This window comes from Jaculus jaculus, chromosome 8, assembly GCF_020740685.1.
Source record: "Jaculus jaculus isolate mJacJac1 chromosome 8, mJacJac1.mat.Y.cur, whole genome shotgun sequence".
Lineage (NCBI taxonomy): Eukaryota > Metazoa > Chordata > Mammalia > Rodentia > Dipodidae > Jaculus > Jaculus jaculus.
Genome location: NC_059109.1, coordinates 127,038,350 through 127,056,817, shown reverse-complemented (window position 1 = coordinate 127,056,817; position 18,468 = coordinate 127,038,350). Strand labels below are relative to the sequence as shown.

At 50.4% G+C, this 18,468-nt stretch overlaps 1 protein-coding gene across 2 annotated transcripts in view; it reads right to left on the bottom strand.

The window, feature by feature from the left end:
• Positions 1-465: 465 nt before the first annotated feature.
• Positions 466-18,468, bottom strand: part of Eya2 (EYA transcriptional coactivator and phosphatase 2) — a 207,859-nt gene continuing 189,856 nt past the window's right edge. For both annotated transcript variants that reach the window (XM_045157600.1, XM_045157599.1), the window contains exons 11-16: positions 13,115-13,173; positions 11,231-11,391; positions 7,197-7,311; positions 6,551-6,672; positions 3,772-3,872; positions 466-1,157 (exon numbers count right to left, since the gene is read on the bottom strand). In XM_045157600.1, coding sequence (XP_045013535.1) covers positions 1,077-1,157; positions 3,772-3,872; positions 6,551-6,672; positions 7,197-7,311; positions 11,231-11,391; positions 13,115-13,173 — 639 coding nt within the window. In that variant the 3' untranslated portion in view covers positions 466-1,076. The remainder of the gene's footprint in view (positions 1,158-3,771; positions 3,873-6,550; positions 6,673-7,196; positions 7,312-11,230; positions 11,392-13,114; positions 13,174-18,468) is intronic.

Sequence of the window (18,468 nt, the reverse complement as noted above, 5' to 3'; positions counted from 1 at the left end):
TCCTCCCTGGAAAGCTTGCCTGGCCATTCTTGTCATTCTGTCTGCACTTGCATGTTACCTCCTTGGTGGTGACCAGCCAGTCCACAGCGTCTTCATTCCTCAGACAGACATCACCTATAGTTCTGGGAGCTAGCTCCCTCCTCCCCCCCACCCCCGCCTTCTCTTCCAGTTCAAGTTGAATTTTCATTTATTAATTTATTTTTGGTTTTTTGAGGTAGGGTCTCACTCTAACCCAGGCTGACCTGGAGTTCACTCTGTAGTCTCAGGGTGGCCTCGAACTGACAGCGACGATCCTCCTACCTCTGCCTCCGGAGTGCTGGGATGAAAGGCGTGAGCCCACCACGCCCCCCCCCCCCCCGCCCCCGGCTTTTCAAGTTGAATTGTATTAGTTTCAACTGTCAAAGTGTCAAGGCATTTGGAAGGAAGCCTGAAGAGTGGAATATAAGGCCAGTGCAATCTCCTCACTTCAAAATGTAAACGTGGTTTTATTTAATGCCTTTATCCATCCCAAAGTACCGCTTTCTTCCCAGTGTCCCCCTCTTCCTACAAAACAGACGGGGCGGCCTAAGGCACCCCGTGTCCACGGGACCTCGGGGAGGGGCTTGGAAAGCGAGTGTCAGTGACAGTTCCCACAGCCCCACCTGGCCTCCCTTACAGACGCCCGGAGAACGGTTGTCCCCACAGCACAAGCTTCAGTGACAACTGTGTACCACCCCACAGCCAGTGCAAAACCCCAAACCAGACCGAGCCGGGTCACTGGGCCGCACGGGGCCCAGAGCAAACGCCAGCAATGAGATCAGTCCATAAATTAAAAAGCGACCAGGGCACACCGCTCCCCCGGCCCTCCCCAGCCCGCTCTTCCTCTCTTGGGCTCTAGAGTCTCATGAGAGAGCCTAGACTCCTTCCCCAGGGAAAGAGGACTCTCCTCTGGGACGCAGGACACTTCTCCGATGGCCGTGGGATGAATCCCTTGGATGCAGTGCCCTTGCTTCCCGGGGGGTGGGGAGGTGGGGGTCCGGCATCTGGGTGACGGGCTTTTATGGAAATGGTGACCAGCAGGCGGCGGGGCAACGCTGCTATAAATACTCCAGCTCCAGGGCGTGTCGCAGGGCCTCCAGGTCGGCGTGGCAGGAGATCCGCCAAAAAGGCATGTTGTGCTGTAAGACAGAGAGCCGTCCGTCACGCTGGCCAGGCGCGTCGCCAGCCGGCATGGAGGGTCTCAAGCCCAGAATCTTGTCCGCAGGCCCCACGGTGCCTGGTACCTCTGTTGCCACAGGGCCCGCTCTGCTCTGGGGACAGGACAGCAAGTAACTGGTCGGGGAGATTAGTAAGTTTGCTGTGGGGCCAACAACAGGAGGCCAAGGAGGGTTGTGTGGACACTGGGTGCAGGGCATCGTGGTCGGCAGATGGTGATAGAAAGGCTGACCCAGGCAGGGCCAGCAGAAGATGCAAAGGGTGAAAAAAAAAAAGGGCTGGAATACCACCCTGTGGCAAGGTCTGGGGCTCCCCGCTCCCCACCCATCGTCCGCCTACAGGAAGCGGCTATCATGCTGGGCACCGGGCGGGCAGATGGGTTCTTAGTTCTCGGGGCTAGGCCTCAACTCCACTCTGCACTTCATCCAGGAGAGCAGAGTGTCTACGGAGTTTTGCATTTTGTTGATGTCACAGCGGGGACAAGGGGACCTGGGCTATGCATACGCCAGATGGTGCCCCAGCCTTGGGCCACAGCACAGTCCCAACAGCAGCCGGTGGTTCAGAGTCTCAGGGATTCTTACCAGGAGTCGCTCATCAGTTTGGAGAGACCAGCTGGACCAGATACTGTGGCCTCCATCTGCTGTGGCATGTCCCCTACCTGGACCCTGACCTGACCGTCTAAGAGCCTTGCTCCTTGGATGTAAATGAGACCCTTTTATATCTCCCTGGCTGAACGTGGACATCCATGGGTTTTCTGGCCTATTGTTACATTGTTAATGGTATATTATGATATTATGTTGTGATATGATGTGATGTTATGACGTTATGTTAATGATGTCATGATATTATGTTTGTTATGTTACTGTGGACACTCTGACACACTGCCTGCCCACCTCTTGGACTGGTGAGAAGCCCACATGTGGCCATGCCACCATCACCCATCTAACTATCCCTGTTTAGCAAGAACCAGGCTGGACACAGCCAGAGCCCCAGGTCCAAGCTGACTTAAATCAAAGCCACACTTGATCTGAATCCTGTCATAGCTTAGGGGAACACTGTCTGGTCTGAGCCTGGGAGAGGATGGGGGTTCCTAAGGCTGCTCCACTCCAGGCCACAGACTCTAAGCATAGACTGAGCTCTGAATCTGGCCTGGTGTTTCTAGAACACAGAGCATCCAGGTAAAAATTCACGTGACCCGTTGACAGGGTCTCATGTTGACCAGCCTGGCCTCGAACTCACATGCAGTCAAGGATGACCTTGAACACCTGACCTTTGTCTCCACCTTCTCAGTGCTGGGATTACAGGTGCGTGTCACCACACCTGGTTTATATCAGGGCTTCATGCATGCTGGATGAATACTCTGTCACTGAGACACATCCTTGGTCCTAAGTCAGTTATTATTATTATTTTATTTTTATGTTTTGGTTTTGCAAGGTAGGGTATCTCTCTAGCCCAGGCTGACCTGGAATTCACTACGTAGTCTCAGGGTGGCCTCGAACTCATGGCGATCCTCCTACCTCTACCTCCTGAGTGCCAGGATTAAAGGTATGGGCCACCATGCCCAGCTCTATATCAATTATTTTTACAATTATAGAAGTAGGGCTGATGGTTCAATGGTTAAAGGCATTTGCTTACAAAGCCTCTTGGCCCGGGATTCAATTCCCCAGTAGCCATGTAAAGCCAGATGCACAAAGTGATGCATATATCTGGAGTTTGTTTGCAGCTGCAAGAGGCCCTAGTGTGCCCATCCTCTTTCTCATTTCTTTTTGTTTATTAACAAATAAAAATATGATAAATAAAAAAAAATATTAAACCAAAAAGTTACACTGGAAAAGAGCAAAAGCCAAGGTTCTTCCTAGCTCCAGGCCACTCCCTGGCTCATGTGGATAAGGAATATGGGCAGGTGGGGGCCAGGGGCCACCGGCCCGGGAACTAGCTGCAGTGGGGGGGGACGACGACGAAGGGCTGGGTCGTGAGGATGGAGGTGGAAGGGACAGGCCCTGCCAAGCCTCCTCGTCCACCTCTCAGCCTTCAGGGTCCCTGGGGACCCTGCCTGATCTCCTGGGCTTCCTCCCTTGAGCCTTTAATGTGTTTGCATTTCCTAGCGATCTGTTAACAGGGAGCAGGGGGGGGGGTGGGGAACCAGGACTCTGACTTAATCTCATGGTGGGAGCCACAGCAGCCTCTGGGGTGTCGTTGACAGGGCCAGATCCAGGGGGCCCAAGCAGCTGTTGTTTCTTTTCTACAAACAGAGCTGCATTCCCCCCCCCCCAGAACCCCCTTGCCTGCCCCTAGCGGCTGACTTTTCTTTTTCATTGACCTAATGCTGCCTTTATGAGCTGCAAGCACGTCTGGAGCCCAAGAGCCCTGAGCCCGAAACCAAACACCAGCGCGTGTGCCAGCCCGCAGCGTCCCAGCAGCCTGGAGCCCTCGCCAAGTTGCCAGGGGTGGCGGCCAGGGCTTCGAGGGGGATTTGCAGGAGGAAATTACTCAGGATGCTCTCTGCAGATCTGCAGAGAGCTGAGCGGAGGCGGGGAGAGAGGGGGGCGGGGCGCCCCGCCCGCCCCGTGGAGGTACCTTCTTGGCTCCTTGCTCCTCTTCCACTCCATCGCCGATCACGATGTAGACGGCTTTGCGGCCGAACCTCTGCATGATTCTTTCAAAGCAGCTCTCCTTGCCTGCAAGGGGGAGGGGCGGGGAGGCGCAGAGCTGTGAGTGCTCCCGAAGGGGGACTTGCACAAGTGACAGCTCCCACCGCCCTTTCAGCCCCTGACATGCCCAGCACCGATAATGGGGGACTTGGCGGGGGCTGACCAGCTGACCCAGGCGACCCAGCCGGAGTTGGCTGAGCAGGGTAGGCCCAGGCCAATGCTACTGCTGCCCCAGGTAGGAACGGACTCAGAACAGCATGGCGCGCGTGGAAAAAAAGAGTCGTGGGTCGATCCCAGCGCTGCAAGCTGACCGAAGAACCCAAACCAAAGATGTGCAATGTTAGTTTATTTTTACTTATTCATTTGCAAGCAGAGAGAGAGAGAGAGAGGAGAGACAGGGAAGAGAAACAGACAGAGAGAGACAGAACGGACACGCCAGGGCCTGTAGCACTGCAAACGAACTCCAGACACATATGCTCCTTGTGCATCTGGCTTATGTGGGTCCTGGGGAATCGAACCTGGGTCCTTTGGCTTTTGCAGGCAAATGCTTTAACCGCTAACCCATCTCTCCAGACTAGTTTTTATTTATTATTATTATTTTCTTTTTTGGTTTTTCGAGGTAGGGTCTTACTCCAGCCCAGGCTGACCTGGAGTCTCAGGGTGGCCTCGAACTCACGGCAATCCTCCTACCTCTGCCTCCCAAGTGTTGGGATTAAAGGCATGCGCCACCACGCCCGGCTCTAATTTTTAGTTTTTAACTGTAGCTAGGTATGGTGGCCCAGGCCCCTTCACCCAGTTCCTCAGGAAGCTAAGGCAGAAGAAACCCAAGTTCAAGGCCAGCCTGGGTAAGTGAGTGAGACCCTGTGTCAAAATAGAAAGTAAGGACTGGAGAGATGGCTTAGCGATTAAAGTGCTTGCCTGTGACGGCTAAGGACCCATGCTCAACTCCACAGATCCCACGTAAGCCAGATGCATAAAATGACGCATGTGCAAGGCTGCACATGCGCACAAGGTGGCACACGCATCTGGAGTTTGATTACAGTGGCTGGAGGTCCTGGGGCACCCATTCTTTTTTTCTCTTTCTCTCTCAGTCTCTCTCATAAAATAGGCTAGTCTGTTGGGCTTGCCTCAGAAAAAAAAAATTGAAAAAAAAAAAGGCCGAGGATGTAGCTCAGTGGAAGAGGGCTGAACGGGGCCTAGTTTCCAATTTATAACACTTTTCAGCCCTTGGACTTTATTTATTTATTTATTTATTTATTTATTTTGGTTTTCCAAGGTAGGGTCTCACTCTGGCTCAGGCTGACCTGGAATTCACTATGGAGTCTCAGGGTGGCCTCGAACTCATGGCGATCCTCCTACCTCTGCCTCCCGAGTGCGCCACCACGCCCAGCCTAGCCCTTGGCCTTTTATTGCAGTTCAGAAGTAGGACTCCTGAGACTTTGGTCCTAGCAAAAACTTCTCTAAACTTTCCAAGTACTAGAAATTGACTAAATGTTTTTGTTTTTTTTTCTTCTTCAGGAAAACAAACCAACCAACCCCAAAGGCAAACTTCTATTTTTGTGCATGTCTATATGTGTACATGGTGTGTGTGTAGGCCAGGGGCCATCTTCCTCATTTTCTCTCTATTGTATTATTATTATTATTATTATTATTATTATTATTATTATTATTATTTGAGGTAGGGTCTTGCTGTATCCTAGGCTGATCTGGAATTCACTCTGTCGTCTCAGGCTGGCCTTGAACTCATGGTGATCCACCTACCCCTGCCTCCAGTGCTGGGGTAATAAAAGTGTGTGCCACCATGACCAGCTCCATTGTATTCTTTGAGACAAGGTTCCCCACTGCCAATTTGGCTAGACTAATTACTCAGTGAGCCCCAGGGATCCTCCTGTCTCTGCCTCCCCAGTGCTGGGATTCTGGGTGCACTCTGTCATGTCTTTTTACATGGGTTCTGGAGATCCAAACTTAGGTCCTCATGTTTGTGTGGCAAGTACCTTACTCACTGAGCCATCACCCTAGCCCCTACATTTCTAATTAAGAATATCTTAGCTGGGCATGGTGGCGCACGCCTTTAATCCCAGCACTTGGGAAGCAGAGGTAGGAGAATCACCATGAGTTGAAGGCCGTCCTGAGACTCCATAGTGAATTCCAGGTCAGCCTGAACTACAGCGAAAAACCAAAAAAAAAAAAAAAGAACATGTTAACTAGATTACTTAAATTTTTAAATATTTATTTATTTGAGAGGGAGAAAGAAGGAGAGAGAGAGAGAGAAAGAGAGAGAGAATGGGCACGCCAGGGCCTCTAACAACTGTAAACCAACTCCAGATGCATGCGCACCCTTGTGCATCTGGCTTACGTAGGTCCTGGAGAGTTGAACTGGGATCCTCTGGCTTTGCAGGCAAGCACCTTAACCGCTAAGCTCCAGCCCTCCTTTTCTATTTCCGAACTTTAAGGTTCTAAGAATAAAAGATTAGCACCCACCCATGAGGAAAAGTAGGGCACTGTGCTTTGTGACGGGAAGCAAGCAGCCGCCTGTTAGCTCCAGTTACTTGGATACTTAGGTCAGATCTGCCCCGTGACTTCTTCAGTCCCAGTTACGTCCCTCACGAAGGGCTGCGGAGTCTGTTTGGGATCCGAGTCACGCTCACTTACAGGTGGCCTTGTCTCACATGGCCTCATCCCCCTCCGGGCCCGGCCCCCCGCACCTGTCTTGGTGGCGCTGTAGATGTTCTCAATGGGGAACACGGAGCCCAGACCATACAGCAGGACCTTGGCCAGCGCGGGGATCAGTTGTGTGGTGGTGACCAGCACGTTGACACAGTTGGGCCTGAGGACAAAGAAGACCATGCGTCAGACCCAAAGAGGCCACCCAGGTCCGGCCCGGCCTGGCATCATGCATGGGTAAATCAGGGCAGAATGTGGGGGCACTGGCCAGGCCGCCTTCACGTGGGGTGGTGGCCAAGGACCCTGGTTGCTCTTGCTGTGCGGTCAGCCAGCAGCTGCCAGGCCACTTGCCAGGCAGTGGGCGTGCCCCTTTCCTTATTTAGACACTCCTGTTCATCGCAAGAGTCACGTGCTTCATTAGTGGCAGGGCTCCAGGTCGTGTGAGCCAGTGACTGGGGACGCTGGGGATGGGTGGGAACTGGTGTCTACAGGCGAGCACAGGCCCATTCTGATCTTTGAAGCCTCCAGAACCTGGAAGCCTGCTGGGCCAAGAGGTCTCGGCTCCACTGGCTCGGCTGTGCTGCGAGTGTGCTAGTGAGAATTTGGGGAACCATGGCGTGGGCACAGGGGCGCCATCCCCGGGCACCGGGGAGGAAGCTCAGGACGCACGGCAGCTGGGCCACTTGCCGTGAGTTGATGAGGTTAAGTGCCTTTAGGGAGTGCGTGAGCCAGAGGTCTGTCAGGGCTTCCAGCTCAGCACGCAGCTGTAGCCACGCCTCTCTTTTGGGAGCACCGATTAAGCCTGTGGCAAAGGGAATGAAGAGGAAATTGTCACACTGAAAAGGTCCAGGGGACATACTTAAGGGAAGGAAGTACGGATCAGAGGACACCCAAGGCCAACTCCAATCCCGTCTCCCTCTTCAGCATATCAGACAAAATGACAGTTGATTTAGCCATCCACTGGCTTTCCCACCCGCTTACCTACCTGCTTACCCATAAGCCTACTCTCCTTCCTACCTACCCATCCCCCACCCACCCACGCACACATCCATGCATTCACCCACCCACCCACCCATGCATCCATCGCCCACCTGCCCATCCACCTACCCACTCATCCTCTGATCCGCCCATTCATCCAACCATCCATCTATTTATTTATCAGTCCATCTATCCTCCCATCAATCAACCCATTCATAAATCCACCCACCCATTTTCCCATCTTCTCACCTGTCCATCCATCCATCCATCCATCCATCCTCCCACCCACCCACCAATTCGTTTATCTATCTACCCAACCACCTACTCACCCAAGCTCTCATCCACCCACCCATGTACAATCCATCCATCCATCCATCCACCCACCCACCCACCCACCCACCCATTTATTCATCCATCCATCCATCCATCCACCCATCCATTTATTCATCCATCCATCCATCCACCCACCCACCCACCGACCCACCCATTTATTCATCCATCCATCCATCCATCCATCCATCCATCCACCCACCCACCCACCCACCCATCCATTTATTCATCCATCCATCCATCCATCCACCCACCCACCCATTTATTCATCCATCCATCCATCCATCCACCCACCCACACATCCATTTATCCATCCATCCACCCATCCATCCATCCAGATGTTAAAAACATCTTCTATGTATTTGGTGTTATAATAGGCACTGAATGTACAGAGAATCTAAACTGTTTTTATTATGCACATGTGTGTGTACATGGGTGTGTGCATACCATGCACACATGTAGAGGTCTGAGGACAACTCTGGGGTGTTTATTCAGGGCCTCCCTTCTTGTCTTTATTTTATTTTTGTTGGTTTTTCGAGGTAGTGTCTCACTCTAGCCCAGGCTGACCTGGAATTCACTATGTAGTCTTGACTGGCCTCGAACTCATGATGATCCACCTACCTCTGCCTCCCGAGTGCTGGGATTAAAGTTGTGCGCCACCATGCCCACCTGGCTGTTACTTTGTTTTTTTTGCTGCTTTGCTTTGTGTGCACCATTCTAGCTGGCCCACAAGCTTTAGTAATGTCCTGGCTCCCATAGCCAGGAGGCACGTTGGGATGACAGCTGCATGTGCTGTGTTGTGGCTGGCTTTACATGGTTACTGGGGAGTTGAATTCAGGCCAGCAGGCTTGTAAGCAAGTGTCTCTATATATTCTTTATATATACACACACATATATGCACATACATTTATGTATATATGTATATATATATTTAAAATTTTGTTTATTTTTATTAATTTGAGAGCGACAGACAGAGAAAGAGGCAGGTAGAGAGAGAGATTGAGAGAGAGAGAGAGAGAGAGAGAGAATGGGCGCACCAGGGCCTCCAGCCACTGCAAATGAACTCCAGATGCATATGCCCCCCATGTGCATCTGGCTTACGTGGGTCCTGGGGAATCAAGCCTTGAACTGGGGTCCTTAGGCTTCATAGGCAAGCACTTAACTGCTAAGCCATATCTCCAGCTCAATTTTTTTTTTTTAATTTTAAAGAGACAGAGAGAGAATTGGCACACCAGGGCCTCAGCCACTGCACTCAAACTCCAGACACTGGCATCACCTAGTAGGCATGTGCAACCTTGCCCTTGCCTTACCTTTGTGCGTGTGGCTTATATGGGATCTGGAGAGTTGAACATAGGTCCTGAGGCTTCGCAGGCAAGTGCCTTAACCGTGAAGCCATCTCTCTAACCCATAAGCAAGTGTCTTTAACTGCTGTTCATCTTCCCAGCCCTCTCTCTCTTTCTCTCTTTTTTGAGACAAGGTTTCATGTAGCCCTGGTTGGCCTTGAACTTGTGATACCCCTGCCTCAGTCTCCTCAGTGTTGAGATTATAGGCCAGCACCACCAAACCTTGCTGAGGTTATTCCTCCCTCCCTCCCTCTCTCCCTCCCTCCCTTCCTTCCTTTCTCTCTCTCTCTCTCCTTTTGGTTTTTAGAGGTAGGGTCTCACTGTAGTTCTGGCTGACCTGGAATTCACTCTGTATTCTCAGGGTGGCCTCAAACTCTTGGCAATCCTCCTACCTCTGCCTCCCAAGTGCTGGTATTAAAGATGTGTGCCACCATACCCGGCCTTCTTTTCTTTTCTTTTTAAAACAAACCTTTATTTAATTTTATTTATCTATTTATTTGAGAGAGCATGCATGTGCACGTGGGCCTTCATCTGCTGCAAACTCCAGACCCATGTGCCATCTTGTGCATCTGGTCTTAAGTGGGTCCTGGGGAATTGAACCTGGGTCCTTTGGCTTTGTAAGCAAGCACCTTAACCACTAAGCCATGTCTCCAGCCCTACTTTTTATTTGTAAGAGAGAGAGAGAGAGAGAGAGAGAGAGAGAGAGAGAGAGAGACAGAGAGAGAGAGAGAGAGAGAGAGGGAGAATATGGGTGCACCAGGGCCTCTAGCCACTGCAAACAAACTCCAGATGCATGTACCACCATGTTCATCTGGCTTATGTGGGTTCTAGGGAATTGAACCTGGGTCCTTAGGCTTTTCAGACAAGCGCCTTAACCACTAAGCCATCTCTCCAGCCCAGGTTATGCATTTCTAACCAGCTCCTGGTGGTTGCTCAAGGGGCCTAACCTGGAGGGCCCTGAGCTCACCTTGAGCATCAGCCTTGATTGGTGAGGGAGGGGATGGGGATTTGCATTCTCCTAGCTTTGGAAGTGAATACCTGCCCTAGAGAGCCTCTGGTGGTGTATGTACAGAGTTCAGTTCCAAGAATGCACCCAGCACTCTGAGACACGAGGCATCCACAAGTGACGCTGAGTTGGGCCAGCTGAGAGCAGTGGTAGATGCCACCCGAGGCAGGGTTACTGCTGTAAGTTCAAGGCCGGCTTCGGCCGCAAGGGAGACTGTGTCACGAAGGCACACACAGGCCGGACAACTGGGACTTAGATCCCTGGATCCCAGGTTGAAGAAAGCCTTCTGAGGCTGAGGAAATGGCTTAGCAGTTCAAGGTGCTTTTCTACAAAGGCTCCTGGTCTGGGTTTGATTCCCCGGGAGTCACGTAAAGCCAGATACAGCAGCCGAGAGGAGTGGTGGCTCCTTCTCTCTCTTTATTGCAAGTAAATAAATAAAAAACGACAATGACGACAACAGAGAAAACGGACTGTGCTCCTCAGCTCCTACGTGCAGGGAAGCCCGAGTCAGAAGGGAGGCCCGGCCTCAAATGCGGGGCAAAGGAGCAGAACGACACCCTGAGGTTGTCCTGTGACCTTCACATGTTTACTGCGGCACACACGCCCATACACACTCCCTCATACACACACCCCCCTAACACATACCCATAAACACACCCATACACCCACCACATACACACTTCTATACACTAAACATACACCCCCATACACACCCCCATAACATAGACCCCTCAACACCCACACAGCCACACATACACGTATACACACCCATTAAACAAAAAACAAGCCAGGCATGGTGGTCCACGCTTTTAAGGAGGATCTCCGTGAGTTCAAGGCCACCCGGAGACTACCTAGGGAATTCCAGGTCAGCCTGGGCTAGAGCGAGACTCTACCTTGAAAAACTAAAACAAAACAAAACAAAACAAAACAAATCCCCACCAAAACCAAAATACCCAACTCCACCAAACCAGAAAGCCAGCTGATTCTCAAACCCAGGGTGGGGGCAACCCAGGGCCTTGTCATCCCAGTCCTCCCTGCCACCCTGCCCCTCCCCGGCCACTCACCACCCACGTTGTTGCGGTAAGTGTTGTACATCTCCTTCACCCGCCGGTAGCGGAAGGCCAGCTTCCTCATCCAGTCCACGCCACCGTGCACCCCCGTGCCCAGGCACAGGCTGGCTCCCGGCGCTGCGCTGTGGAAGCCGTCAGTAGAGAAGTTGTATGTGCTGGGGAGATGGGGGAAGGTGGCATTAGGGTGGACTGACACAGGCCCTTGGGAACCATGGTGGACCTTGGGGTGTTCGTGAGTCCCTGGACGTGCCCAGGGTGTTGACTGGGAAAGAATAGGACCGCAGCTTTCATCAGAGCCCCAAATCAAACTCCAGATGTGTGCGCCACCTTGTGTGCATGGGCAGCCTTGTGTGCTTGCGTCACCATGTGCGTCTGGCTTCCGTGGGATCTGGAGAGTTGAACGTGGGTCCTTAGGCTTCACGAGCAAGTGCCTTAACTGCTAAGCCACCTCTCCAGCCTTCCACATTTTTTGTTTGTTTGTTTTGTTTTCTGAGGTAGGGTCTCACTCTAGTCCAGGCTGACCTGGAATTCACTATGTAGTCTCAGGCTGGCCTTGAACTCATGGCGATCCTCCTACCTCTCCCTTCCGAGTGCTGGGATTTCTAGTTTTAAGCAAGTTGGAAGACACACACCTTGGAAACAAGCATCAAGTGAGTCACAATGACAGGCTTCCAAACTAAAGCACTGTATGGTTTAGTAACATACATTTATTTATTCTGAGGTAAGCCCAAGGGACTGCCTCTTTTTTTTAATGCAAGAAAGTGAGAGTGAAAGAGAGAAAGAACTGGCATGCCAGGGCCTACAGCCACTGCACAGTTCAATAAATCCGGATGTATGCACCCCCTTGTGCCCATGTGAGATCTTGCACCCTTGCATCACTGTGTGCCTGGCTTACGTGGGACCTGGAGAGTCGATCATGAGTCCTTAAGCTTCACAGGCAAGTGTCTTAACCATTAAGCCATCTCTCCAGCCCCAACATTTTTTTTTTTTTTTTTTGAGGTGAGGTAAGGTCTTACTCTAGCCCAGGCTGGCCTGGAATTCACTATGTAGTCTCAGGCTGGCCTCAAACTCATGGCAATCCTTCTTCCTCTGCTTCCTGAGTGCTGGGATTGAAGTTGTGCACCACCATGCCCAGCTGGTTTAGTAATGATTATAAGCCTAGACACAGCGAATAGTAATGATTTGGGGCTAAGTTAGGGTCTCCTGTAATTCCATTAAACATATTTTACTTGTTTATTTATTTGTGTGTGAGAGAGAAGGGGAGGAAGAGAGAGGAGAGAAAAAAAGAATAGGAGCACCAGGGCCTCTAGCCACTGCAAACAAACCCCAGATGCATGTGCCACCTTATGCATCTTGCTTCAAGTGGGTACTGGGGAATCGAACCTGGGTCCTTAGGCTTTGCAGGCAAGCGCCTTAACTGCTGAGCTCTCTTCCAGCCTTGTACTTCTATTTTTATGCCATTTCCCAGGGCCAGCCTAGGAATATTCCAGCCACTTTTCTCTAAAAGTGTCCTTGTATAAGATGGGTGGTTGCCTGATTTTCACAAATCATGTCTTAGGGGTGTTTTCCCAAGTACCCTTTGCTCACTGAAGAAAAAAATTTTTTTTCCCTGGGCTTGGTTTATTTAGTTATTTGCACAGAGAGAGAAAGAGAGAGAGAGAGAGAATGGGTGCACTAGGGTCTCCAGACACTGCAAATGAACTTCATATTCATGTACCAGTTTGTGTATCTGGCTTTACACGGGCACTGGGGAGTTGAACCTGGGATGTTAGGCTTTGTAAATAACTGCCTTTAAACACTGAGCCATTTCCCCAGCCCTTGGGGTTTTATGCAAACTCAGTGAATCTTCTTAGCAGCTTTGATTCTCCTAATTATTACCTTAAATCTTGGCCATTGTCATCTGATGAGACGTCATCCACGTGGATCTGGTCACAGTCCTGTGGAAAATGTGATGAGGAGAGAGGAAAGACACGCAGGTTACTCTGAAGCAGTATTGGGTTTTGGCACTGAAAGTTGGGTCCTTAGTTTAGGCCTCGTGTCTTCTTTCTCTTTGGTTTCCGTATAAATGAACAGGACGCTCTGAGAAGTCACTACATAAGGGATCCTGCCGCGGGAGTGAGTTTGGTAAATGAAAGGAGCTGCTACCAAACGTGGCATGGTGGCAGGGGTACCCTCCTCAGCTCCCCTGGAAAAGAGCTGCCCTGGCTATCTGGAAGACGTTCTTTGGCCTTCACCACACAGCACAGCTCACCCACGAGTGGTGAGACCCTTCTCCGCTGTGCCAGCCTCCAACCTTGTTTTCCCCTTAGACCCATTCCAATTGCTCTACAGCCACACAGACCCGGGAGCAGCGCGCTGGACACCACACAGGCCTCCACCATCTCGGTTTCGTGGATGGCGCCGCTGCAGGCAGATTAAGGAACGTGTCGGCGCCTGAACGTGTCGGTGGGTCCACTCGGGGCTGAGCCTGCGAACGGGCTGCAGACCAGCAACTTAGCCCACCCCGGATAGCAAAGTGTGCTTTGAAACAATGGCCAATATGCAAGCCAGGGAATCTCTCTCTCTCTCTCCCTCCCTATCTCTATCTCTATCTTTCTCTGTCTCTCTCATTAGATGGGGCCCCTTTATATCAACTGAAGGGACCCCGGAGCAGCCATCCCAATATGCTAATGAATGTCTTTAAGAGCCAAGGCTGGCTTTACAGACCCAGGCAGAGAGAAGGCAAAATGAATGGTGGGATCCCCCATGTACACAAAACGCCTCCTCAACCAGAGTCCTGCCCCCAGACTTGAAAGCCCCACAGAGGTCAGGCAGGTCTGGGGCCTCTGGGCAGGTTGTGGGAGGGGGTGGTGGTGGTGGCGCTTTTCTTGATGTCAGGGGAATGGCATGTGAGGAAGCTCTGCTTTTCTCATTTGTGAGGAGACCGCTGGGGTGCTAAAGTGTGACAACAGTAGCGATCACATTTCGGACTTCATAAAGTACCATGACGTTCTGCTAGACGCTACCTCACCCTCCACCAGCTGACCCAGATCAAGTTACCCGCTGAGCCAGCAACCAGTGGGGCTGGACAGTGCAGAGAACGGGGTCCGGCTGGGTTTCTGGGGAGGAGGAGCAGTGTTCCTAATGGTTGTGTTTCAGCCCAATGTAGGCCACGCTTCTAAGCTAGAGGGAAGACCCACCTCCATGGACTCCAGGATAACTCTGGTCTGTTCCAGGTCAGAGAGGGAATGAACGGCGTCAGCTGACAAAAACAGGTGAAGGGTCCCTTCCCATGACTTTGACACAGGTGAGGGTCAGTGGGCTAAGGACCGTCCAGTGCACCTTCCACTTTCTGACCCAGACACACAGTGGCACAAAGCTTGTGCAAGGGTGTCCACTGGCGCAGTGTAAAATAGGAAGGACCCTCTCGGTCCAGTCCCTAGATTGGAACAGAGCAGAAGAAACTGGCGTATCTGTCAGGGAGCGCTGAACAATGACCTCTACAGTGTGGAAAAGCAGACTGTGTCAAGAGATATTCCCTAGGACATTGTGTATGTGTGACATCAACCTATTAAGATATATATGTGTGTGTGTGTGTGTGTGTGTGTATATATGTGTGTGTGTGTGTATATATATATACATATGTATATATATATATACACACACACACACACACACACACACATACATACATACATATCACAGGCTGGTGAAATAGCTTCGAGGTTAAGGTGCTTACCTACAAAGCCTAAGAACCTCGGTTCAATTCCCCAGGACCCACATAAGCTAGATGCACAAGGGAGTGCATGCATCTGGAGTTCATTTGCAGTGGCTGGAGGCCCTGGTGTGCCTATTCTCTCTATCTGCCTCTCTCAAATAAATAAATAATATATATTTTTTTTAAAAAAGATACACATACACACACACACACATATATGAGATAGATGTATAGAATACATAAGTGAGAAAAAAAAAGATCTAGAAATTTATACATTGGGCATTAAGCAGCAGCTCAATAGGGAAGGTTCTGGGGTTGGCTTGGTGGGCAGAGGAGGGTTTAGGCTTATGGAAATGTTCTCATTTAAGAAAAGGAGGGAAGGGCTGGAGGGATGGCTTAGTGGTTAAAGCTCCTGTCTGCAAGGCCAAAGGACCCAGGTTCAATTCCGTAGGACCCACGTAAGCACAAGGTGGTGCACGCACCTGGAGGTTATTTGTAGCAGTGTGATGGCACACTCCTTTAATCCTAACCTTCAGGAGGCAGAGGTAGAAGGGTTGCTTTGAGTTCAAGGCCAGCCTGAGACTACATAGTGAATTCCAGGTCAACCTGAGCTAGAGAGGAGAGACCGTACCTTGACAAAAAAAATGGGAGGGGAGCTGGGGATGTAGCTCAGGAGTCCAGCACTTGTCTAGCATGCACAAGGTTCTGGGTTTGGTTCCCAGTAGCAGCAGCAGTATCACCATTACCAGAGCTAGGGCTCAAGGGTACAGCGCTTGCCTAGCATGCATGAAGCTCTGGGTCCAATCTTCAATACTGATATATACATATCTGTGTCATATATGTATAGATACTATATGCCTCTCCTTGCTATATAAGGATAATAAGTTTGTGCATTGCTTTTTTAAAAAAATATCCTATTTATTTATTTGAAAGAGAGAGGCAGATAGGGGGGATGGGTGCACCAGGGCCTCTGGCCACTGCAATCAAACTCCAGATGCATGCACCACCATGTGCATCAGGCTTACGTGGATCCTGGGGAATCGAACCTGGGTCCTTAGGCTTCGCAGGCAAGTGCCTTAACTGCTATGCCATCACTCTAGCCCCTGTGCATTGCTTTTGAAGAAGTAATTTGTAATATCTTCCCAGGGAGGAGACGAGCTCTAAAGCTGACTAGAGGTGACATGTATTATGCACTTCCAATGTGCTGGGGCCGTGCCCAGCCCTTTGCATATAATAAGAGGGAAACTTGTCAGCCCATCTTAAGGAAAATGATGCAGAGAGACTTAGGGAGCTCTCTCTTATGGAATGAACTGTGTCTCCCCACCCAAAGCTGTTCAGGTTCTAATCCTTCACACTTGTGAATGGGACCTTCCTGGGAAACAGGGTCCTTGGCAATGACTGTGGCACGGTGCGTTTGTCAGGCTGCACCATGTCCAGGACAACTGAGCCGTAATAGCAGGGGAGATTCGCACCCAGCCTTTGCCATGCACAGAGGAAGAATGTGAAGGGACGATGGGGGGAAGATGGGGCACACCCAGGACCACCAGGAGCTGAGAACAAGGCCCCCTTACAGCCACCCTTGACCTTGGACTTTTGGTCTTCAGAATTGAGACAGGATAGATTTTTCACTTGTAAGCATGCCTGTGGCCATTTCCTCCTCCTCCTCTTCTTTTAAATATATTTCATTTTTAAAATATTTTATTTATTTATTTGCAAGCAGAGAGAGATGGGGGGGGGGGAATGAACAGGAGCACCAGGGCCTCTAGCCACTGCAAACAAACTCCAGATGCATGCACCACCATGTGCATCTGGCTTTATATAGGTACTGGGGGAATTGAACCAGGGTCATTAGGCATTGCAGCATTGCAGGAAAGTGCCTTAAGTGCTGAGTCATCTCTCCAGCCATTTATTTATTTATCTTATTTTTGTTTTTTGAGGCAGGGTCTTGCTTTAGCCAAGACTGACCTGGAATTCACTATGTAGTCTCAGGCTGGCTTTGAGCTCACAGCAATCCTCCTACCTCTGCCTCGCAAGTGCTAGGATTAAAGGCCTGCACCACCATGAGAGAGAGAGAGAGAAAGAGAGAGAGAGAGAGAGAGAGAGAGAGAGAGGGAGAGAGAGAGGGAGAGAATGGGTACACTAGGGCCTCTAGCCACTACTAACGAACTCCAGACACATTTGCCACTTTGTACATCTGGCTTTATGTGGCAACAGCCTTAACAACTGGGCAATTTCTCTAGCCCTTCCTCTTCTTTTAAATGAGATAGGGTTTCATGTAGTCCAGGCTGGCCTCAAAGCTGTTATGTAGCCGAGAATGCCTTGAACTCCTGTCTCCACCTCAGAAATGCTGGAAGTACAGGCACACACCACCATGCCAGGCTCTTACTTCCTGATGCTTCAAGGTACTCCTGGCAGATCCTGTCTATTCTCTGCTCAGCCCCAGAAATGGCCATTTCTCCACAGACCCAGGTTCTTGTATTGGAGAATGGGGTGGGAAACCAAAAGAATTTGGGTGCTGAAGGCTGGAGAGATGGTATAAAAATGGAACTACAGGGCTAGAAAAGATGGCTCAGAGGTTAAAGCACTTGCCTATGAAGCCTAAGAACCTAGATTTGATTTCCCAGGACCCATGCAAGCCAGATGCACAAGGGGGCACATGTATCTGGAATGTGTTTGTCAGTGGCTAGAGGCTCTGGCACACCCATTCTCTCTTTTAAAAAAAATTATTTTTGTTCATTTTTATTTATGTATTTGAGAGCGACAGACAGAGAAAGAGAGAGAGAATGGGCGCGCCAGGGCCTCCAGCCACTCACTGCAAACGAACTCCAGACGCATGCGCCCGCTTGTGCATCTGACTAACGTGGGTCCTGGGGAATTGAGCCTTGAACCGGGGTGCTTAGGCTTCATAGGCAAGCACTTAACCACTAAGTCATTTCTCCAGCCCTCTTTCTCTCTCTTGATCTGCCTCTTTTTCTTTCTCTCTCTCAAATAAACAAACAAATAAATAAATAAATAAGTGAAATAAAAAAAAACATGTAAAAAAAGAACTGGGTGCTGGTTGGGCACATGCTACTGGGATGCCATTGTTCCTGGGTCTTGTTGGTTTTACTTTTTAAATTATGAGACATGACTCATGAACATATCTACTTGTAGACACGCTACAAAGCAAGGGGCAGGTGCTCAGTTAATGGTAGCGACTACAGCTCAGACGGCCCTTCCCACCAGTGTGGAAATGGAAACTCAGATGGGATTTGCAGGGAACTTCTGTGAAGGACCACAGGGTAGATGAAGGAATCTTCTGGGGTGACAACCATGTCACATGTTCTAAGTTCTGTTTTAGTTTCAGGGTGACATCAGGCTCACAGCACGTGCAGGAAAACACACCATCTTTTCCTTTCTCTGTATCCTGGGTCCGATGGGGTGAATCCTCCCCTGGAAGCCTTATTGGGACTCTCCTTTAAAACCAGTGGGGCCTGGTGCCTTTTTGAGAGAATACATCTTTAACAATTTAACACTCTCTCCTTTATTTATTTCT